The 25,017-nt window shown below is 39.4% G+C and overlaps 1 protein-coding gene across 1 annotated transcript in view; it reads left to right on the top strand.

Moving 5' to 3' along the window:
- Positions 1-25,017, top strand: part of FAM171A2 (family with sequence similarity 171 member A2) — a 43,666-nt gene that overhangs the window by 3,085 nt on the left and 15,564 nt on the right. The window contains exons 2-3 of the mRNA XM_063300533.1: positions 15,808-16,035; positions 23,704-23,796. Of these exons, the coding sequence (XP_063156603.1) occupies positions 15,808-16,035; positions 23,704-23,796 (321 nt within the window). The remainder of the gene's footprint in view (positions 1-15,807; positions 16,036-23,703; positions 23,797-25,017) is intronic.

The following is a 25,017-nucleotide window of genomic DNA, read 5'->3' on the forward strand; positions in this document are numbered from 1 at the left end:
TTGCTATTGTCCAGGACTTAATTCTGGTACAGTATTGCAAACAGATTTCAGAGGTGAGCTTTCAAAGACATTGTGAAATGTTTAATGAAAGGAGGTAGCCCAGTACTAATTCAATTGCAAATTTTCTTGAATTGTTAATAGACAAGTCTCTTGCCCTCAGTTTTCCCTCTGTAATTAGTATGTGTATCATAAATACTCTGAGCAATGTTGCTTTCAATTAAAGATCTGTGCATTATAAATCTCGTGCAATTTGGAGTGATAGTAGTGTTCCATGCTTCCATAATTGAAGTATGTGGGATAGGAGGTAATAATGGAGCAGAGTAAAGGGGAAGACAAGATGGTAAGATTGTAGGCACACTATGTTTACGTCGAAGTGCTCTTTCAGCCCAGCAAAGCATACAGTGCAGATAGGTAATTGTAAAGAACATACACCATCTTAAGTAATGAGTTGGAATAAGACTACCTAGCTTGATAAATGTGGCTGTGGCTGCCACCATCTCTCACTGATGGTTTTCCCCCAGTGATAATTTGTGTCCAGCATATGACCCTAAAGCCTCTTTTGCATGCTGGGTCTTATAAGTAACTATTAGCCCTCATTTCCTTACTATTGACTATCCATAGCTCTGGAAACCCAAACATCAGTGATGTGGTCATGGAATGCAAGGTTACTGAGATCAGGTGGTTTCTAGATAGGTTTTCACCCAGTATGTGTCTTATTACAGATTAACTACTTGATGTGTTTATTTATTGCATCTAGTATTTCCTCGAAAGAGTTTAAAACATCCTGGATAATATCTAGGCTCAAATCTATTTAGATATATCAGTCATCTTCAAACAAATCTGGTTTACATTTACAGTATCTGATAGGAATCTGGTATTTTCTTTCTACTACATCTAGTTTCCATTGCAGACATTATATTTGAAGGGTATCCAGCTAATATACCTCATATGGTGCAGAGTGGTAGGCGGTAGTATTGCAACTGAAACTCTCCCCACGACCCGAGTTCGATCCCAGCGGAAGCTGGATTCTCAGGTAGCCGGCTCAGGCCGACTCACCCTTCCATCCTTCTGAGGTCGGTAAATGAGTGCCCAGCTTGCTGGGGAAGGTGATGACTGGGGAAGGCAATGGCAAACCACCCCGATATAGTCTGCCAAGAAAGCATCGCGAAAGCGGCATCCCCCCAAAGGATCAGACATGACTCGGTGCTTGCACGAGGGACCTTTCACCTTTCAGCTAATATATACATTTTCTTATCAGGCAGTCTGCTAATGAGATAGTTATGAATGGAGATCAATGTCAGCCAGGAATGAGGTTGAAGTCACTTGAACGCTCTCCCCCAAAAGGACTAGTCAGTAGTTAGCAAAATCTTTTGGGTCCCATCTGGCCTGTTTCAGGAGCTGCTGGGCATAGGTGCCTCCATAAATACAGTGAGTGTTACTGCCTCAGAGACAGTGATATTTGTAACCCTTAGGATTCAACCATCCATCATCTAATAAAGTGAGCTGCAGCTCATGAAAGCGTATGCCTTTTAATAAAATTTGTTAGTTGGAAAAGGTGCTACCAGAGTCCTTTTTTTTTTTCATCATAGACTAACACAGCTCTCCTCCTACAGCCATCCACTAGCAGGTATTATGAACCAAGGTAGGCAAACGGTGAGGACCAGAATAATACACCAGTACACCAAATCTCAGTGTCCTGAGGTCTGTTGACACAGTATTTGGGCTATATCAGTAAAGAATATAAACAAGCCAAGTTACTATACATGTGAACAATTATATCTTCCAAAGGTTTAGGAAATAAAATTGGCCATCATATCATTCTGGTGCATTTTGATGTAACAATTTATGGCAATATTTGTCACTGATGTCTTGAAAAGAGATCCAGCCCAGATTTTGCAGTTTATCTAACCTGGAAGTATGCTTATAGAAGACTTAGTGAAGGCATAAGCACTTTTATAATTTCTAATAACAACTAACATTTCTAAATTAAAAACTGATTTCTAATAAAAATGGACCATGAAGAAATTATTGTGGGGGCTTCAAGAAAAGTGCGATACAGATGAATGAGGAGCGTTATTTCTAAAATAGCTAGCAGTTGATAAAATGAAAACACATAGAAGTTATTTCCTACTGACTCACCCCAGCATGTGATAGCAAATATATGGATTTACTGCTTTCAGTCTATAGAGAGGCCTTAACTTATTTTTGTCACCTTTTAGAAACTGATCTCATTCATTCCATTTTGAGTGAAAGATGCATGAATAAGAGACAGTGTTTTATGCCTGATATTTCAAGCTACTTAAATCTTCCCAGAAACTGGTAAGGAAACTTTGGCCAGAATTTTATTTAATTAAATAATTCTTCCAGTTCTGAGGCCACCCACTCATCAAGTAATTCTGAGTGGCTTACAAGAGGATTAAAACATCAATAACATCAATCTAGGAAGAAACAAAAAATTTTTTTTCTTTTTTATCACAGCTATAAAAACATTATGTTGCATAAGACAGACTCCAAATACACATCATGTAGGGGGTTAGTGCAACATCCTGGCCCTGTGCCCATGGGAAGAGCCAGGTTTTCAAGGCCCTCCTAAAAGCCAGCAGGGTCAGGGCCATCCAGATTTTTGGGTGGGGGCTAAAGGGCAGGCATAGTGACAGGGAAGGCACACCTCCCGGGTGCCATAAGAATTGCAACCAATAAGTATGTCAGGACGTCCAGTGGCAGAGGGTGTGGCCTGGTTGGGAAGAATACTGTGTGGTAGGACTTGTATGGCCTGGAGGGAGGGATCCCAGTTTTTAAAGGCCACCACTAGTGGTACAGAACAGCTTGTAGGCTTATGGAAAAGACAGCTCCTCCAAGCATACAGTATGATAGACCTAATAAATAGCAAATGCCAGCATTTCAACTTCCATGACAGCGATTTTATGGTAGCAGCTGCTGAAGTGTTTGCATGTGGCATTCAGCTTTTGGCTGCTGCTGCTTTTCTAACCATCTCTGGGTATAGTCTCTTGTCTTCTTTCTTCCCCATGTGTGAAGGCTGTTCGTTCTACCCAAGCTGTGGCCCCTCTGGAGCCTGGAAAAGTAGATTAGGCCATTGGAATTTTGCTTGTAGCTGAAGCAAGATGAACATCTGGGAATCATCTGAATCCAACAGCATTCTTCAACTGCAAAAATCTGCCTGCTATATGGTTGGAGGGTGGGGCTGTTGGATTTGCTACCATTCTTCTTCCCATTAGGACTGTCACATTTTGAGATTCATTCCATTTGTTCTAGACACAAAGAAATAGCAGAAAGCAGCAGGCTAATTAAACCACCACATTTTTTTCTCTAAGATATTCTGGAAATAGCTACTTGAACAATGCCTCAGTTCCCATGCAACTTTTTATGGTGGGTTCTCAGTATTGTCATTCCTACCTGGTTCAGTGTCCAGTTTGGACCCTATCCAAAAATTAGGGAAGGGTTTTCTCTTATTCCCTAGGCATAGGGAGGGAGGGAGGGAGGGAAGGAAGGAAACACACACAAACCAGGTCAGGCAGATTATGAGATCTGCCACATGATGAAATTACTGTGACTCTGCTGGTAAATATGCCCCTGCTGATTCAAGGCTTGTTAGCAAACCCATGGTAGAATCACAGTTGGAAGGCGCCATTCAGGCCATCAAAGCTAACCCTTTACTCAGTGCAAAGCTCCAAATTAAACCATCTCAGAAAGATTACTGTGTAGCTGCTACTTGAACACAGCTAATGAAGAAGAACCTACCATCTCTCGGTGGGTTCCATGGTTGGACTGCTCTCACTGTTACAATTTTTTTCCTAATGATGTATCAGAATCTGTCTTCCTCTCTCTGAAGTCTATTATTCCATTTCCTGCACCCTGGAATACAAAAGAACAGGTCTTGACCTTCTGTGTGACTTCCTTTCATGCATTTGATAGATGCTACCTTATCTCCTCCTTAAGTGTCTTGTCCAGGTTATACATGTATAGCTCATTCAGTCTCTCTTCATAGGTCTTAAGTTCTTGTCCTCTTCATTGCCCTTCATCAAAACTGTTTCAGTTTATCTGGATCCTTATTACAGTGTAATACCCAGAACTGGACCTATTATTTGTGGTGGGTTCTGACCTATGCATAACAGAGTAGAATAATTATTTAATTGTCATGTCATCCAGGCCATCCTTTACCTACTTTACTAATCAGTGTCATGAGGTACTCTGAAAATGCTTTGCTGATGTTGAGTTATGTCTACATTTCCACAATCTATTAAGGAAATTTATTCAGTTTTTAAAAAGGTGATAAAATTAATTTGTTCTAGACCACTTCCTTGTGATTTCTTATAATTTCTGCTTTGTTTTAAAGGTGCCTGAAGATCAATCTCTTTCTTGATCTACTCTGGAATCTTCCCATATATCATTATAGACTGACTGGTCTGCTGGAGTTTCCTTTTCCTCTTTCTGTAGGTAGAAGCAATACTCTTCTCCAGTTATGTGACTCTTCTCGAGGATTTCTCAAAGATAAATAGGTAAAGGTTTGGTCAGACCATCAGCTAGTTCTTTCATTCCTCCAGGATGCAGTTCATCTGATCTGAGAGATTTAAACTCAAAGTAGAGAGGTGTTCTCTAATCATGTTTCTGTCGATCTGAAGTGTCAATCTTTCCCCTTCATCCTGTTCTTCACAATTCTTTGGGATATTTACATAGTTAACTTGTTAGTATCTTGCCTTCCTTGCTGAGCAGCTGATACACTGATCTTTGCTTTTTCTATTTTGAGCATATCTGAAAAAGGTGTTTTTTGGATTTTTTATTTTTAGTTAGTCTTTACATCCTGAGATTTAGCTTTCCTGATACCGGCTCTGCAGTACTGGGCTATCTGCCTGTATTCTTCCTTTGTGACAAGACACTTGTTCTATTTCCTTCATGTATCCTTTATCTTTTCAAATCTTCAATCAGCATTTTGGAGCCACATTTTTCTATTCTCAATTCTTCTCAGTAGAATTGTTTACTGTTGTGTTCATCTACTTTACGAACTCTTACCAATTTTGAGTCCCTTTTCCCATTAGATTCTCCTGCCATGGATCCTAAATATCATTGCTCTGAGTTTATTGAAATCTTCTTTTTTGAATCCAAGGTATGTGTTTAACTAGACTTCGTTTTAGTTTCCTATAAAATCAAGGTCTTCATGGTCACTTTCTTCAGTGTACCTGCTATTTCCACTACCTTGGCTAAAGGCACATCCAGATAGTCAGCTTAATGCGGTTTACTTCAGTCTGTGAGATACCGTAAAGTATGCCAACTTTAATTTGCTCTGTCAACATAGCTAGTGTCTACTCTGCCTTGGTAACTAGGCTAGCAAATGGCACTTTCCTAACAGTTTACTGTTGGGCGAGTTAAGGTGCAGCAATTGGTGCTTTTCCCAGCTGCCAAAAAAAAACAAACCTATCAATCTCTCCCACTAATGTGAGCTGGGGTTGGGAAAGGAGGCAGGTTTTGTTAGATGGCCCGAATAGCAGGTTTAACCATTCATTAGAATCTTTACAACTCACTTTAGAGAGGTCCTGGTCTACCAGTTTTTCTAGGGATTCCATGATAGCAAGAGACAGCAGTAGACCAGGTCCTTACTATACCGCTAAAAGAAAGAGGTCAACCAGTTAAATATGCTCCCAGCAACTGAAAGTTGCCAGTAGGAGCTGGACAGTTCCCAGCCCTTGCCACTTCTTCACCCTAGTCACTTCCAAAGTGACAAAAACCACAAGGATAGCAGAGCTTCTGCTGGGAGAAGATGAAAAACACTACGTCCACCTTGGATCAGAAAACCCCAAAGTTAGTTGGCCTTGACTATATGATAGGAATGAGAAGATGTGTGTGTGTCCTTCAAGAATGGTTAGCCAGTTATCCTGAAGTCAATTAATGGAATGTGTAGATCTGTCTTAAGTCTTCCCTGCTGATTAGTGTCAGGAACTCTGACTGTATGCTCTCATGCACTTCACAGCTAGGTGGAGTGCAGTGCAATTTGTTCCTCTAGTCGTAGGTGCCTCCTCCTCGTTGAGCTTACCTGATACTCTACCTACCACCAGGCTTGCTCTCTTGACTCCAGGGACAAGTGCCAGAATCACAAGCTACGCTGCTGCCATGTAACAAGAGGTTCAGGACTGATTGTTTGAATACCCTTCAGGGCTTGCTAAACAGGCAGCAAGATGGAAGGAAGGTTTTAGAGACTGCCTGCAGCTGTCCCAAGGGAGATTCCAACAGACTGCCTGCCTGCCGTGCCTTTTCCCACAGCACAGCCTGTTTGAACCACAGTTGGCAAGAACAATGCATAGAAAAAAAGAGTTGGATATATTGCCTCTTATGAATAACATGCAGATTGCATAGAATGTAGGGTGGCAAGTTCATGTGTTTACATGCCTCTTATAAAAGAAAATATAAAAGAAGGAATTGATCTGCTCAAGCCCCCAGAAAAGAATAATAAGCATGACTGGAATTCAAGATGCATGCTGTGGAGTTTACAACTCTCTCTGTCTGTATCTGAAATATACAGGGATATTTCAGGAGGAAACAAGACATCTCTTCATTTTCCTACTCACTGGAATGTGTCTATCCTATATATGGATATAAAGCTATATACATAAAAACATATGTTTCAGTGTGGGGTTCACGGCTCTAAACTGTAATATAGCAGCGCAGGGAAATAATAGCACAGCAGCAAAATGTCCTTTATCTCTTTATTTACTCCTGGTTCTCTCACATACATACCCCATGACAAGAGGAAAAGCATTGGGAATATGCTGCAAAAATGTGTTACATCCCACTAGTTCCTTCTAGTTCAGTTAGTCCCATCTTATTGGAATTGATAGGACTATCCTAAAATAATGGAGTAGTTTCTTCATGCTTGCATGCAGAGAAGCATTGGTCGTTCAAAGGAAAGAAATACAAATGGTGTGACAGGGACCTGTGCAGGCCTGATGACTATTTAAGTCAGCTAAATCATAGCGAGTTGAAGATTTCAGACAAACAAAAGATACAATATTCTAGAGGTGAAGATGGAATTTTGCAGATGTAGCTTGCTGGGTTAAAAAACTTTATTACTTTATACAATTTGATTTCAAGGGAAATCTTTCTCACTAACGTTGTTATTAAAGGGTATAAGCTTTCATGGGCTCACTTCATCAGATTCATAGAGTGGCTAAACTGGTGGAGGATTTAAATTGGGATAAGCGGGGGAAGGAAGGGAGGGGAAGACAGGTCGGTTATGCAGATGCAGGTTATGTGTGAGACAGATTACAAGTACCTTATCAATTAATAATTGTAAAGCATTGAAAACACATTGTGTTTGTTGAGCTGTTCCGAGATTGCCTGAAACCTTTTGATGTGAGTTCAACAATTTATCCCTCAATGGTGCTTTTAAAGTCTTCTGATTTCAAAGGGAAGTAAGAGATAGCTTTCCTTTTCCGTATTTCAGAAGGTTACTGTACCAGCTTTAAGACTGGTTATTGCCTGGCAGATTTTGATATGGGTCCCCACTCATTCATAATGTTAAAGCACAGAATGCTCTTAATTGGCAACGTTTCCTGAAATCTGTTTCTAATATCTTCACCCAGATTCTTCTGCAGCCCTTTTGGAGGAAAACCCTGACTGTTGACTGATTCAGGATTGTCATATAGGCTTGTCCAAACTGTAATTCTAAAGGAGAGAAAAGTGATGGTGTAATTTGGAGATAATGTATGGTCTGCAGTGCAGTGCAGGTAGGGTGGGGATACGAGAATGAAAAGAAGCAGGGGCACACTTTGAAGCATTGGACAGAAACCATGCCATGCCAAAGGAAGCAAGGGAAATAGCCTGGAGATAATAGATTAGGAATGCTTGTGGTGGTGGGGGGGTGACCTGAATTCCGGTGTTTGTGTGACATGATGCTGGTGACTGAAACTAGAGAAAATGCTATTTTTGATCCAAGGATTTGAAAGAGAGGATCACTGCTGTTGGAAGTAATGCCCTTTTGAGTTTTGTCAATACTAAACAATTTTGAATATTTCTGGAACAACAGAGATGTTCAAGAATGCTTGGTTCAGTGAGACAAAGTCAGTGTTTGTTCTTTGGGGAATCACTATCTCCACCCACTTTCAGTTCCCTTGGAAACTTTCTAGAGGTGCTTTCAAATGAGATTTTTATTTATCAAAATCTTCTTCATCAAATTTTTGAGTCATAGTAATATTTGTCGTCTGTTCCTTACTTATAACTTTATCTTTTCCTTCAATTCTTCCATCATTTTTCTTTCCAGAAAAAAAATCAGTCAAAGAAGAAAAGTTGAACTATCTGAGTGAACCCTTTTGGCTGTTAGTGTTAGGAGTTGTCTGTAATGAAGGTTTGAGAGTACAGCAACATATTTGCATGGGCAGACTTGGTCTTTTTATTAATAATTCTGAGAAACATCCTGAAGCTCAAACCTAATCAGAAGCCATACTTTCTGAGCTAAGTTTTTTCTTAATCCTCAAATGAAGTTTTTTTAAATTTTTGTGATGAAGATTAATTACATGTATATCTAACATCATTACTGCAAGTATCATGGGTGCTCTGATTTGTTATTAATTGTGTATGTGCTCAGTTATAATACATTACCAAGTTATCATGTATTACTGTATCTGATAGTTAGCACTGCATATTTTCCACAGCCATTTCCCAATACTGAACTTCAATTCAAAATAAACTCCCAGCTCCACAGCACTGTATTGCATTCCTAATCTCTTCTTCTCATAGCAGCATAGTACCTAAGGGTTGGAAGAGATCTTGAAGATCACCTAATCCAGCCTTCTGCCCACTGCAGGAATCCACCATTATAGCATCCTTGATAGCTGGCAATCCAGCTTGAATACTTCCAACAAAGAAGAGTTCACCATCTCCCAAGTCACTATGTTCCATTATTGAATAGCTCTTAATGTTAGGAAGTTCTTCCTGATGTTCAGTTGGAAACCTCCTTGTAATTTAGACCTGTTAATTTTTTTGTTCTGTGTTCTGGAACAATACTGAACAAGTCTTCTCATCTTCTCTGTGAGAGCCCTTTAGATACTTGAAGATAGATATGTCTTCCTGCAGTTCTCTCTTCTTTAGTGAAACATTCTGGATGCCTTCAACCATTTGCCATAAGTTTTTTTCTTCCGAGCCATTTATCATCTTGGTTGCTCTCCTCTGGACATGCTCCAGTTTGTCAATGTCTTTCCTAAAATCTGAGGCCCGTAACTGGATGCAATGTGCTAGGTGTGGTCTAGCCAATGTGGAATAGGGAGGAACTATGACTTCTCTTGATCCTGACACTATATTTCTGTAGATGCAGTTTAGGATTGAATTTGGGTTTGAAGTTTTTGTTTGTTTGCAGCTGTATCAAACTGCTGGTTCTTGTTCAGTTTGTGACCCACCAAGACACCACGTACTGCTGCCCAGGTCTCCTCCATCATGCACTCATGCCTTACATGATTTTCAATCCCAATGAGGACGTGGCATTTCTCAGCTTCCTGGTTTTTGCCCATTGTTCCAGTTTGTTCAGATCCTCCTTGATACTGTCCTTTGAGATGTTTGCTATCCCCACTGCCTTTGTGTCTTCTGCAGATTTGATAATCATATTTTCTAATTCCTCATTCAAGTTATTTACAAATATTTTGAGCAGAACTAAGCCTAGAACAGAGTTCTCTGGTATGCCATTTGGCACTTTCCAACTTGATGTGGAGCCATTGACATTACATGTTGAGTACAATTGTTTAACCAGCTCGGTATCCATCTAATGTTAGCATAATCCAGCCAAAATGTTGCCATCTTCATTACTAGGATTTCATGGAATACTTTGTTAAATTCCAGGTCCTTCACATTCCTGTGGTCAACTAAACTTGTTACTGTCAAAAAAGGAGATCAGGTTGATTTGGGATGACTTGTTTTGATAAACCCATCCTGCCAAGCAATGCATTCTTTTCTAAATGCTTACAAATGAACTGCTCCCTATACATCCACAGTAGTTTCCTAAACTGCGCCCCCTTTTTTTCTTCTCATTGGAATTGTGTGCAATTGTACCTCCAATATCTTATTTTCAAAAAGGTCCCAATCCTCCTTTGACCTGAGGATTTCTGTTCTTGGGATCCTGTCTAATACTTCTCTAAACTTGTTGAAATGGATTCTTCTAGAACTGGGAAGTTACCATTTCTCATTACGTAGCACCCTAAAACCCAAAATGATATGGTGGTCCTTTCTACCCAAAGTGCCCTCTGCTTTTACCTCTTTAATTAGGTAGAAAATGAAGCAGCCAGCAAGACCTCTGAGGAATGTTGGGGACCTTGCAGTCCTGGACAGTGATATTCCAACAGATGTAGTCTCCTATTATTACCACATCTGACCTCCCTGCAGGTTCTATCGCCTGGTCTAGGAAGGCTTTTTTCAGCATTGTATATTTTCCACAGCCATTTCCCAATATTGAACTTTGATTCAAAATAAGCTACCTGCTCTACAACACTGTATTGCTTTCCTAATCTTTTCTGCCTGACTTGGTGGTCTATAGGTCTATAAAGAGCCAGTTTGGTCTAGTGGTTAAGGTGCTGGGCTAGAAACCAGGAGACCGTGAGTTCTAGTCCCGCCTTAGGCATGAAAGCCAGCAGGGTGACCTTGGGCCAGTCACTCTCCCTCAGCCCAACCCACCTCACAGGGTTGTTGTTGTGGGGAAAATAGGAGGAGGAAGGAGTATTAGGTATGTTCACCACCTTGAGTTATTTATAAAATAAATAAATAAAGGCGGGAGAGAATTTAATTAATTAAATAAATAAATAGCATACCAACCCTTCAATAACATCACTGTTGCTTCCTTTTCCTTGTACAGTATTCTTACCCAAATCTTCTTGATTGACTGCTCATGCTCAAATCCTGGATCTCTATACACATATGTGCTTCCTTCACATGCAATGCCTCTCTTCCTCCCCTTTTGACTGGTGTAAGCCCTTGCTTTCTGTTCATGGGTTTTGACAACCAGAAAAACTGCTATCATACTGGGCAATTAGAAACCTTTAGGAAAGAATCAGCAGCAGACAGCAACAATATTCTCTCTAATTTCTGATACATTGTTTACAGAAAAAAATTGTTTTGTGCAGCTTTTCCCAAACCAAGTACAGATTTGTGCACTGCAATACAAGTATACAAGTAAATTGCAAATACATATAATACCCACATATTGACATGTTTGCATATTTCTTAGGTAAAGTATAGTATAGAAACTAGAAAATATAATAGTATGTCACATATATGCTCAAAGGTTGTGCTTTCAAGTCATTTTTTAACTCCTGATGACCGCCCCCTGCATTTTTCAGAAGTGACTGGCCAGTTCCTTCTTCCTAGGGCTGAGAGAGAGTGACTGGCCCAAGGTCACCCAGCTGGCTTTGTGCCTAAGGCAGGACTAGAACTCACAGTCTCTTAGTTTTTAGCCTGGTGCCTTAACCCATACACCAAGCTGGGTCTGCAAGTACATAGGTAAAGGTAAAGGTTTCCCTCGACGTAAAGTCCAGTCGTGTCCGACTCTAGGGGGCGGTGCTCATCTCCGTTTCTAAGCCTTGGAGCCGTCGTTGTCATAGACACTTCCAGGTCATGTGGCCAGCATGACGACTCGGAACGCCGTTACCTTCCCGCCGAAGCGGTACCTATTGATCTACTCACATTTGCATGCTTTCGAACTGCTAGGTGAGCAGGAGCTGGGACGAGCAACGGGAGCTCACCCCGCCGCGCGGTTTCGAACCGCCGACCTTCCGATCGGCAAGCTCAGCAGCGCAGCGGTTTAACCCGCAGCGCCACCGCGTCCGTACATACTTGCAGATTATAACATAAACTCACTAGTCACTGATTACTGATATTGCAATCAATATTTTTGTAAGCATTTTTTTCTTGATAGCATAATGAAAAATTTTAAAGGAAAGAAAAAGAAAAGCATTGTACAAAAACATTTAGATAGCCCCCTCTCTATCATTTTCCTATTCTTTCCTCCTCCTTTAGATGCATTCTGAACTTATTTATTTATTATCAATTTAAAAACTGAAATTGCTATAAAGTTAACAATGATCAAGGACCTTGTGCAGCCTGAAACTCAACAGATATTAATTAAACCTTTTTTCCAAAGAGGAGGGAGGTTCACCTTCATGCACAGGAGGCTCTGTGTCTCTAGTTGGGCATGATCCAGAGCAGGTTAGGACCTGCCTGCCTGATGTCCTGGGCAAAAGGCACTTCCCCCAGGAGCTCTTGCTTGGTCTGCACCGTGGTGGTGCCAGATAACCCTCACTGCTGCAGTTAAGCCAAGACAGCAAGCTTGTGCAGGACTCCTCACGAGTTGTGAGCCCAGAGTTTTATAGTGCCTAAATTTATTATTATTATTATTGTGGGATAACTTAATTTTGTGTGTGCTCAATTTTTTTTTATCATGCGCATGGGTTTGATGAGTAGTGTGCATGCATAGGATAAAATGCACATCTTAGAGGGAACATAGGTCAGGAATCAGCTAGCAGTCTCTTCCCCTTGGGGGCACTTCTTCTCTCTTCTGCCTTTCCCTCTCCTTGGGAGGGGGATTTCAAGCATGGCTTTACTTCACTTTTTTAAATGTGCAGGAAGGGAAGGGAATCTTACACTGGTAATGACTGATTAGTGGATTTTAAAGGTTTAATTTCAGGAGGTGGTGTAGGAAAATCCCAGTATTCCTTTATTCACAGGTTTACAGTTACCACATCCGGGATGCAAAACTGCAGATGACCACTAGGTGGGAGCAAAGAGGAGAAGAAAATTGTAATCCTCTGCTGCCATTTAGGACCCACCTGGATTTTACAGCCCAGATGTGGTGGCCCTATTATTTTATTTTATTTTATTTAAATCTTAATTAGAAAGTCTTGGAGATTACAGCATTGTACATTCTGAAATGACTTCTTTTTTCATCTGTAAGCATATAATGCGGAAGGGAGGGGTCTACCTTTTTATCTCACCTACCCACTGTGAACACAAAATAATTAAAAAGTGTGAAAAAGTAAACAAAATCATGCAGTTATGGCTAAGGAAACTACTGTTCTACACCATGGTTACTCCAGGGCCTGCTGAAAGATGTGGCTTAGGCCTTGCTCTTGGATGCAGTTCCTATGGCAACAAATTCCAGCAATAAAGAAGAGGTTATTCACATCTACAGTAGTTGGGTAGGAAAAAAAATGCTTATGCTGCTATCTAGTCCTAAGTGTAACTTGAAGGGCGGGAAATACTTTGTAGGACAAATGAGGCTGTTGCCATGGTGATGGAAGTGTAGTCTCAGAAATGGTGGAGTTTGGGCTGGCACAAGCATTTTAACTGTGGGAAGTTGCCAGGTGTTTGGGGTGGGGGCACAGAACCGGATTCTTCTCTGAGCAGAGTTGCTGACACAACAGATGACTAGTACTGTGCATGCCGTGCTCTGCAGTTCTTAACCGGGACCATATTGGAGCTTGCCAAAGTCTCATGGGATGGAGTCACTCAAGGCACCCTGCCTATTCCTTACTCCAGGGTAAAACCCTGAGTGATTTACAAACGATTGTAAAGTTTTATTTGTTTACCAAATCTATTAACTTGGCTCCATCTGATGACCCTTGAGGTTTACATAGCATGCAAAAAATTAAAATATCCATGTCATGATGAAAACATCAAAAACAAACTAAATCATAAAATAAACAACCAATATAGAGCATTAACCATAAAAATAACAAAAATAGAAGGTAAAAAAGAGATGGCACACTGGGTAAACATCACTGGAACACTCTCTAGAAAAGCTCAATGTTTAACAACCTACTGAGAGCCTTCAAGGAGGGGACTAGCTTGATCTGTGCAGGGAGTCCATTCCACAGCACTATCACTGCCTCTGAGAAATAGCACCTTCTAGCTTCAGTTTCCCCTATCTCCTAGAAGCATGGGACCACAAGGAGTTTCTCCTCAGTGCTGCAGTAGGTCAGGTCAATACAGGCAGGAGAAAGCAGTCCTGTGAGTACAAGTGTCGTATGTAAAAAATGGGTGGGTCTTCAGTTTTGCAGATGCCATCTTGATATTTTTTTTACATCCCTGGCAGTTGGTTTCACCTGTGGTAAGCCCTAGCATTTGCTCACATTGGGAATAGTGTTACCCTCAAGCTGAATCAAAACAATCATGGCATTGGTTTTAGATTGTTACTGAAAACAGCTGTCTCAAAGTAAAACCTGGATATAGGATTAGTTACAGTGGATTTTGATTTCATTTGACTGTGATAACTGGAAATATCTATGCTTCCTTTTTGAATGCGTATCACAGTCTGCCCCAGCTTGGTTTTTTCCAGATGTTTTGGTCTACTATTCCCACCATCCCTTGCCAGCATTGGTCATGTTGTCTGAGTGCTATAATTCAATAGTTTTGGAAGATACTAGGTTTGGGGAAGACTGGTAAATATCATTTGTCCTTCTCTTATTCTGTTAAATATCTCATGCTGCCTAAATGAGCCCACCAATTTGCCTGGCTGCCTCTTACTCCTGAAACCATTTTGCAGAGCAGCTGTATGGCTTCATTACTCTCGCTTTTAAAAAATCTTTTATGTGTTTTAGCCCAATTTTTCAGTGTCATGCTCTGTTGAAAACGAATGTAAATACTTATGACTATATGTGAGCATTATTCCTCCCCATGTTACTATATTCATCCCTCCCTGTCACAAAATGTAGACCTGGAATGGACAACCTGTGGCCCTCCAGATGTTCTTGAATTATATCTCCCATCTTTCATAAGTAAGCATGTTTGGTGGAGCTACTGGGAATTGTAGTTCAGCAACATCTGGAAGAGCACTAATTTATTATCCATGATTGAAACTAGAAACTCATCTGGGGGGATTTATTTTGTTCATTGGTTTGAAAATCAACATTGTTTACTAATGGCATTAAACTGCTGTGTGTGTGTTGTTAAGTGTTACAGGACTGCAGCTTTTACCTGGATCTTGCTCATAGGCATTCTGGGTCTAGTCTGACTGGGAGATGATGAGATTTGTACTTCAGAACATTTAGAAGCATCATATTAGGGAAGATTATTATGTTAGATGTATAACACTGGAAAAACACATCATGCTTCCTGTTCCCCTGGAGCTAACTACATCTGAATGTACTCTATAGCAGTGATTGTCCCAGATCCACCTTGATCCAGTAACTTCCTTCCAGCTGGAATCTTGTCCCCAGGGAGCTGAGATTCAGAGCCAAATGGAGTTGAATCAGTGTCTCTGTTGAGAGATCTTCTTTCCGTTTGCACACCGGATGGGAAGAATATGTTAGGCAACTAGCCAGCAGAATTATCTTTGCCATGTGTGACCAATCATATTTATATAAGACTAGAATGAAATGGTTGATGGGAACTAGTCCTGCTGATCTGTAGAGCACTAAAGAATGACAAGATATGCAATGAGACAAAACACATACTGGGGAAATAGAATGATTGATTATTTTATTTTCATTTATGATGGCTTATCACTGGCTTTGCTCTAGGTATTGTTTGTTTGTTTGAGTTCTCCTGTGTCTAAAGTAAATTTCCTTTGCATGAGTTCTTGATTATGTTAATGAAATAGAACATAGAGGCTTTAGAGAGGGAATGGAAATGGAATGTCCCATATTACTGTTAACTAGTTGCATTTTTGCTACATCTCTAACTGAACTGGATCTGGCAATATGACTACGAAGGAAGATTGGAAAGAATAATGAAAAGTACATAAATAGTCAATATTCATGGGGTAGAGGGAGAAAGATTTGTATCCTAACATGTACTCTTTTGTGTTCTCTCTCTCTTCTACAGAGGTGGTGATCAAAGTCCAAGTGTATGAAAATGGCGATTTATCCCCACTTTCCCAGGCAGCTGTGGAAGTGTATGGCAACCAAACATCTTTGGCTTCAGGCACCACTGATCATGAGGGTATCAGTATGCTCCCCATCAGCTATCGCTTGGGCACCTGGGTCCTTGTCATGGCCTCCAAGCGTGGCTTTGTTACAAACTCTGTTCCTTGGCGTGTCAACAAACTACCACGTGAGTGTTGGCAACCATTGGTTGAAAGAACCTAGTGATTGGGAAATTACAGAGGCCTGGGTGTGTAGCAGGCACCTTATGGGTGGATAACAAAAGATACATCTATTATTATGAGAGCCAGTTTGGTGTAGTGGTTAAGGCATCAGACTAGAAACTGGAAGACCATGAGTTCTAGTCCTGCCTTAGGCACAAAGCCAGCTGGGTGACCTTGGGCCAGTCCCTCTCTCTCAGCCCTAGGAAGGATGCAATGGCAAATTCCTTCTGAAAAACCTGCCAAGAAAACTGCAGGGACTTGTCCAGGCAGTCTCCAGGAATCGACTGAACACATTAAAAAAAAAAAAGTTATCAAGACACTTTCCAGTGTTGTAAGAAAATCCAAACTCTATGGAGTTTAGTAAGTAGAAGAAAATAGCATATTTTTCTTCAAAACAATAAGAATACTTAATATTTTGCAGATATTTTAAGCAACCTTTCTTGAAGACTATGGCATCATCCCAAAACTTTGGCCAGTTTTCTCAATATTGCAAAGTTAGATTCCACTGAGTGTACATGGATTTCATATCAAGGTGTATGTTTGTGTTTTCAAAAAGTTGTATGAGAAGTGTGTTAATATAAGAAAAGGGGAGCTCACTTAGATTTTACCAAAGCTAATCTAGTCTGGAATTCTGCTTCTCATAATGACCACCTGGATGTTTTAGGGAAGCCTTTGAAGAGGACATGAGGGCAATAGCTCCCCTGTTATTGCTGCCAGCATCTTCAGCTGCAAAATGCTGCCTTACAGATGTTAGAAGTTACAGCCATCATGTTGCCATTGTAACTGGTAATCATAGATGATGGAGTTATTTTCCATGATCATGTCTAATATCCCTTTAAAGCCACCTAAGCCAATAAGAACAGAAGATACAGAGAGCAATTTGGTGTTATTCCATCCCTGTTCATCATTTGGAGTATTATGATGGGAATAGAAGTGTTGCATAATTAGATAGTTGGCAATCCCAGTGAGAAATAGCTGGTTGTATAGTGGTATTAGTGTTATGGTCATCTGGCTTGGACATAAATTGCCTGGAACTAGGTTGAGATTGTTGTTGCCTTAGTATTTATTGAAAGGCTGCTTGCAAAGGGTCAAGAGATTGATATGGATAGCGGTTTGTCCAAATATCAGTATGGATAGTGGTATTAATGAGTAGAGAAGAACAGAAAGAGAATGGAATCAGTAGTAAGACTGACTTGAAGGCACATATAACACACGTAAAGCATCCTGGCCAGTATAGCTTGAAGCAGAATTGTACTGAGCTCCAATAGTAGGCTGAGAAGGATCGCATATGGGTTTAAGTCTCACATTGGCCCCTTTCCCAATCTATTTTGAACAAGTGTTTACTAGGGAATATATCCACAACTTATTTTCCAGGCCAGGTTTCAGCCCTGTGTTACAAAAAAACCCAGTGCAAACTGTGTGTGCATCTGACCAAGTGCAAACTTTCGTTCCTTGTAATAGCAACAGCAACTAACGAGGGATATCTTCAAGGAGAGGTCAGTGACGTAAAATGGTAGGTGTAACCAGGTGATCAAAGCCCTGCTCCTTTTTACACGTGTGCTGAATGTGATTCACATCAAAAAGGATGTTCCTCTGATTGCACTGTTGGGCCTGCCATTTTCATATTGTTTCAACCTACAGTACTAGGGACACCCTGCAACTAACCCACATTGCTGAGAACAGAAAAATGTAGCTGTCAAGAAAGCTTGAACCGTTTTTAAATTAATTTTTAAATTAAGTGAAAGTCCGTCAGCTTCCAGTTAGGCTGAAATCAAGAGTGACAACTTGATGGATTTGAGAACACTGGGTTCTTTTTTATACATATATAATTTTTATTGAAGAAATTTTTAACAAAGTAAAAACCATGAAAGAAAGTAAAGATAACAAGGAAAAATAGTAAATAGTGAAGAAAGAAAATAGAAAAAGAAATAGGAAAGGGGAAAGGAAAAGAAAGTTGACAGAACTAGCAGAGATGGCAAAATTATGTTGTTTGATTAGAGAAAGATCAACAATTACATTTATCAGTGACTGGAAACCCCTTATGGACTTTTTGCTGAAAAAAGAGAAGAACTTGTGATTTATGGGTTTGAAGATTAGAAAGGGTAGCTTTGGAAAGAAAGAAATTATGTTGTAACATTAGAGAGAGGGGATAAAATATAAATGCATTTATAACTGCTGTCAAAAAGATCAGAAGCTACTTCCTTATAATCTTTTCTTTTTGTCTTTTTGTCTTTTTTTCTTTTCGATTTCTTTTTCTATTTTCTTATTCACTATTCTTTTTTATTTTCTTTGTTTCTTTTCTAATATTTGTATTGTTTTTATCTTGTTAAAAATTTCCTCAATAAAATTATATTTAAAAAAGAAAAAGGGCTGTGATAGAGAGCCAGTGAAAAAGTGAGCCTCTCCATTACAGAACTCACAGGCCGAGTCTTAGCAGTCATACAACAAACTACTTTAATGGAGCCAATAATGTCAGGATGTTTGCCAATCATTTTATGGCACAGGGTACATAGGATACCAACTGCTTCCTACTAGGAATTGATGGGGGTTCTGCATTTCCCCAAATTGTAGCTTTTGTCCCAGTTATCTGAATCACTGATGAAGAGTTATCAGCAGCTGATTGTTTTAAGCTAGGATGCATGTATCAATTTAAAAACAAATTCAGTTATCTTCTGAACCACAGTGTGCTTGCACTTAAGTTTGTACTTACGTCCTCAGTATTAAAAAAATGTATATGGAAGCACTGATATCTATATTTACAGCATATTGCTGATTTCCTCCTATATCCTGCCTAGAGTCGGAAACTATTGACAATAGTTATTTAAAAGCCAATTATGACTTCTGTTTCCAAACCCCAAGGTGGGTCAATAAAGTGACCTTATTACCAGGGTCACTGTGTCCTTCTAATCATGCACACTCACCTATGGTATGAGCATTTTGTTTTAATGGAAGGGTTGCCAAGTAACTATGTAAATCCAAATGGCAGAATTGGTTAATTATAATAAATTATTACAGCTATGGTGCTTGCAAGTAATTTTCTTTTATGATTGGGGAAGACATTGAAGCAGTTGCAACACTTAACAGAAAACTGGGTGGAAAAAATGTTTTCCACTGAACTCCCATTGAAATCATAGTCTTAACAGAAGGTCACCCAGTGGAATCTCTGCTTTGTATCTGGATTGTTAGGTGTGGAACAGAGAACAGAAACTTGGAGTTGTAATTGACCAAATTTGGGGGAGTGCCTGTTGTAGGTTGAATTGAGTTCTTAATCCCCCTGCTTTACCAGAATTCATAACAATTCTATGACTAACCTGGTTTATGCAGGATGAGTTCTACCATTAGGTAGAGTAAGCTGCTGCTGCCTCAAGCAGCAGTTGCTAAAATTTGAAGGCAACTGTGATTGTTTCCATTCCCTGAGTCTGTTTGATTTAGTCTGCCGCTACCTCTAGGTAAATGACTTGCTTTGATGTAGCTAGCGGCAGGCACGAAGGCAGTCTTAAGCTTGTCAGGTAGATATAGATATACACATACACACATTTTTAAAAATTAAAATAAGGGTCCACAGTGATCTGAGCAGGGTTAGCATCACCATGGACTGTAATAATAAAAATTTTGAAGTATTCCTTGTATTTAGAATTTTAGTATTTTATGCACAAATTAATTTTATAATTTAGTGGTTTAGCTTTATCTAACCTTTTAGCATTTCAGTACTTATATTTTATTGCTCTATTTATCAATTTTATTATGCTGTTGCATTCCTGGTCAGTAATTGCAACTGAACTGAGTCAACATGGAGAGAGTGACTCAGCCAACTCCACCATCCCATTTCTATATCTGTGTTACTCCTTTGGTCATCAGGGTTGGTGGGGGACCAAGAAGCTACCTAGAGAAGCTCCATTCTGTAGGACCAATCTAGGTTCTCATCTTTGTGCAGGTGAACTGGTTGAATTAAGACCAGGAACCCATATCTAACTCAGTATAGTTTGGGATTCACTGGGGACTGATTCTAATTTAGAATGACCATGTTATTGAGTTCATGACACAAGCCACACAAAAATTAATCAAGATTAAAACCAAAGAACTTTAGCATGTTGTATGAATTTCAACTTATATAATAAAGTAATCGAAAACCTTTTGTATTTCATTTGTGTTGTTGTAATAAAGGAAAAATAAAAATGGTATGATTTATAATAATGATTTATAATTATTATGAACATGCAAAGAAAAATATTTTTCATTATTAGACAAAAAAACCCATCTATCACTGGATGTATTCTAAAATTAAATTCAGAAAAAAATTCTTCTGTTAAAATAATGCTCATGAGTAATGTAATACTCTTCTGTTGCAATTTTACAAAATATGTGTAACACTGTTCTAATAGTAGCGTTCCAGTGGAAAAGGGTTGGGCTACTTAAAGACTGTGAGCCACATATAGTTAACTGGTGTGTTCTCTGGAACTCACTGCCATCTTGTTTAAGTCCTCTCTTCAATGATAGCTCAGTACAACATCTGTTATCAAGGCTTTAATACTAGATGAAGGAGAACAGGCAACTATTTCTTCCAGCAGTTTTCTCCCAGGTTAGGACTGGAGAGTGTGCAGATGAAGTGGTTATGATCTATAGGAATTCCATGTCACTGATCAGTTGCAGCATCTGATAGTCTGCCAGTTTTAAGTCCTTGCTGTTGCATTTGGGTGGCTGGGGCTGTGTAGGAATATTGTTAATGTATCATCCATTCTCAAACTTAACCCCTTCTTCAGCTAGCTAAGTTGATCTTGATTCTGATGTTGTCAATGAATTTCAATGTCCACTTTGACTTTGCCCAGTCAGGAGCATCTTAGGATTTTAGGTCCTCCATGACAACTATAACTAGCTGGTATCTGGCCCCATGCATACAGCCACACTGGATTTGGCATTACATTTGTGGAGCTGATAATGTGAATGTGGCACAGCCTTCTGTGACTTCTATCATGGACAAATTACTTGCTGATCAGTCTTAAATTGTGGCTGGTACAAACCTCTGAAGGTATGAAGAACTGATTAAAAGGGCTTGACCCTGGTGCTTGATGAATCCAGATGGTTTCTTGTATGAGTTTGTCAACATTACTGTTGAAGTGCTTCCTGATCTGTGGAATGTAGAGATGGCACAGGTGAGCAACACTATTGCTTCTAAATGCTTTCTTCCCTCTTGAGCTAAATCAGCTCCTTTACTAGTAAGTTGAATGTGATTAAGTGGATGGGAAATCAAGTAGAAGTGAAGGAACTCTTGAGACAGATCAAACTGAGCTAGGAGTAAGGTCCATTTAAATTCCTGTATTATGGTAACAGAGGTGGCAATGAGTGTATATTTCTTTCTATACTTGTTACATCTCCACAGAACTTGCTGATGTTGCTTTTCTGAACTGTGAGACAACTCCTTGACCAAAATGTTGCAGGGAAACAAGCTGGAACATGGATAAATTTGATCAGTTCCACTTCAGGTTGGGACAGAATGATATACAGATCTAATTTCAGCAATCACTCATCTTGCAATTATGAATTCTTTTCAGTTTGTAGAATATGAAGTTATTAATAGATTGTGAAAGAAGTACTGATTAATGAAGGTATCAATGCCTCCTTCAAGACTTATATTAAAGACATTTTGCATGATCCAAAAATTCTGTGCAATCACAAGCTAGATCCAAACATTCCTTTCCTGGAAAAGGTAACTCAGAAAGTGATGGCCCTGCAAGCTCAGATGCATCTAGGTCAGTAATAGTGAACCTTTTGGGCTCAGTGTGTCAAAAATTTGGAAAATGCCTAACTTGACTGCTGGCGTGTCACACACCCTTCACCTAACAAAAAAGAAACCATTCTTTACATACTCATTTATTGGTAAAAAATTATTGTTATTGCCCCTTTGTGCAAAGCCAGTTCCTGCAGAAGCTGCTTGCAATTTGCAAAAGCACGGCCCTTCACTCAAAGGCACCCCTTTGCACAAATTGCAAGTGGCTTCTCCAGGAACCAGCTTTGTGCGAAGGGGCAATAAGCATAGGTTCGCCATCACTGATTTAGGTGGTTCTCATTATCTGAATCCACTTCAGTTGGACTTTCAATTAAGATATGATCCTGAAACTGCAACTCTGCTACTTCTCCTGGACGTCTCAGTATCTTAATACTAATCATGGTATCTTCTGGACTATGTAATCAGATTGGGCCTTGGAGGCAGTCTTTCACAGTGATTCTGGTCTTTGTGTTGGAAGAAAGCTGAGAGGTTCAGTGAGTGAGTGAGATTTGATCAAACAAAAGTGGAAGTATCTCACATGCAATTGAAGATGCAGGTTTGCATGGAGAGCAGATGTTCTGCTGTTGAAATAAGGTTGAATATCACTGGAATTGAGGTTGCACTGAAAGCTGTCGTTTCTGATGTTACTCCCATCTGTGTTTGTTTGGAATAATACTGCAGGAATACTCATTTATCACAAATGAACTGTGAAATTGTTCACTCCTAGTTGGCTCTTCCCAATAATTAGAATTTGAAATCTTGCAATCTTGTCTGAATGTGAATTGAAAATCCTGACATTGCTTCTTTTACAAGCCAAGATTTATAAACCAATAACAAATTCTTTGGCATCCTAGCTTTTTTCCACGCAAATGTGGCTCACATATTTTAACAAAATAGCAGAGGGCCACAGATAGGGTCATGAGTGTCCCCAGTGGAGAAATTTGACAGGAAGAAAACTATAAATAAGAGATTGGGAGTTACTTGCAAGGTCCCAAAATTTCTTCCCCACTCCTCTCCTATTCAAGTTTCATTTTTCCTTCTTTGCTTCAGCTCTATTCATGGATACTATTATATTATAATCTGCACTGAAACTAAAGGTAAGCACAGCAAAATTTATTTCATTCCCCCACTAGTGATTTTTTTAGCATGTTCCGGAGTCATCCAACCATCATTGTGGTTATATAACACTGATGAGGATAGGTTTTAAACCACTCATAGTGGCAGGGTGATACTAGAAAGACTCTGTAGGACGTTATGGGGAAATTGTCTTAATCAGATTTTTCAAATCCATTTGCAAATTTTGATTAAAATATGGGCTGACTCATAGAATTGCTATATTAGAATAGAATATTCAGTATCTATTGTAGATATAATCAATATTCCCACTCTCCTATTGTATTTCCATTAAGCTTTCCCCTTACCATCAGTTTGTTGGCTCAGTAAATTATTTTAAATTATTGGATCTGTAAATAATTTATTAGACTGAGAAAATTTATTTAAGGAAAAAAACCAGGAAGCCAACCCTGGATGTCCCTGATTTGGAAATTATTGCTCCTAAGGATTGAAGCCAAAGAAAATGAAAGGCAGTTAGCAGCTTGAAGCCCCAAGTTATCTCTTGTAGATTTGGATGCTCAATCCATTGTTTGAGTAGTGATAATTCAGTTGAGCCACTGCAAAAGATAAGACCACAATCTAGAAAAGCATGTACACTTCCTCATATTTTTGGTGAGATTTTCTTTTCGCTATCTGCCCTCAGCAGAACTCCCTTATTTCTAGTATGCCTCAGAAGACAGGTTGTATGAGAGTTAGCTTCCAACTTCCTTCCAAGGAAAAAGGAGTTTTATATTAATTGTTTTTTTTTCCCTTGCAGTCTATGCTTCTGTAAGTCTCTATCTGCTTCCAGAGCGTCCTGCAACACTTATCCTTTATGATGACTTGATACAAATCCTTCTTGGTTCTCCAGGTAAGTCCCAAGATCCATTTTGTTTTTGTTTTTAAAAAAAAAAGGTTGGGCAGCTGGCACTCAGTCACTAAACTGGATCCCACATAATTGAAATGCTGTCTTTTGAGCACAGGGGAAATGAATTCTGCTAATGGCCGCAGAATAGCTTGCTACAATTCCTGTGCCGTATTATCAAATGGTGATCTCTGGGATGTAGAAGTTGTGATGGTGCAGATTGGGCCTTTGCAGTGGCTCAGCTTTGGTAGAATCATAAGCAAATGATTTGAAACCTTACCCATTTCTCAGTGAGTCCTGATAGAGACAGGAGCCCACATGAAGAGTGTACTGGCAAGTGGAGGATGATAAAAATAGGGTGGTGAATGCTTTTGGAGTTTCACTTTAAGATGCTTTTGTTGGGAGTATCAGTTGCTGCTTATCCATTGTGTTAGGGGCTGATCCGGAAGAGGCCTCCATAAAATGGACAAATAAGTCATGACATACTCACTTGGCTTGTTTTGCATATTGTCTTGTCTGGTTATCCATGGTGAAGATCTAAATAGGATATTGGAGTCCCATCTTGGATTTAGGAAAACTTTGTGAGCCCAATTTCTATTGTCATTTCAATGCCTACTTTCAAGCCTATCTATTCAGATTTAGATCAAAACCTCAGATTCTTCTGGATGCTTAATTGTGTATCTGGGGCCATTTTTTTTTTTTTGAGAATTCAGACAATTCAGTCTATGAGTCATGATCCCACAATGGATTGTGGGTAACTTTGAGGAGGATCCAAACTATTTTTTAAAAATTTTCCCCCAATAGAAAATTAAATTAAGTAGTCAAGTTCAGAGTTTTTAGTATTATTAAGCTCTAATTACAAATTGATTTTCTACCAGCTTCCTTTTCTTAGGTATGTAGGTTCTATGAACGGCTAACAAAATTGTATTCTTTAAATTACTAATTTATAGGACATTTGATTAAAACATAAATGTATGTTCATGGACTGGAGTTTTTAATGCAGTTAACACAATTGAAATAGACAAAGCTCAAATTTCTTCAGAGTAAAATAACCTATATCACTTTTAAACATGAGATAAACTATTATTGGATATTGATGACCCATTAATACCAATAACGGATAACTGGATTTGAATTCTCTTGGAAATATTCATCTGCCTCCAGCAATGTGGCATGTGGTAGTCTTTGGAATGTCTGTAGAAATGTACGTGTTAATGAAGTTAGTGA

This window comes from Candoia aspera, chromosome 4, assembly GCF_035149785.1.
Source record: "Candoia aspera isolate rCanAsp1 chromosome 4, rCanAsp1.hap2, whole genome shotgun sequence".
NCBI classification, from domain to species: domain Eukaryota; kingdom Metazoa; phylum Chordata; class Lepidosauria; order Squamata; family Boidae; genus Candoia; species Candoia aspera.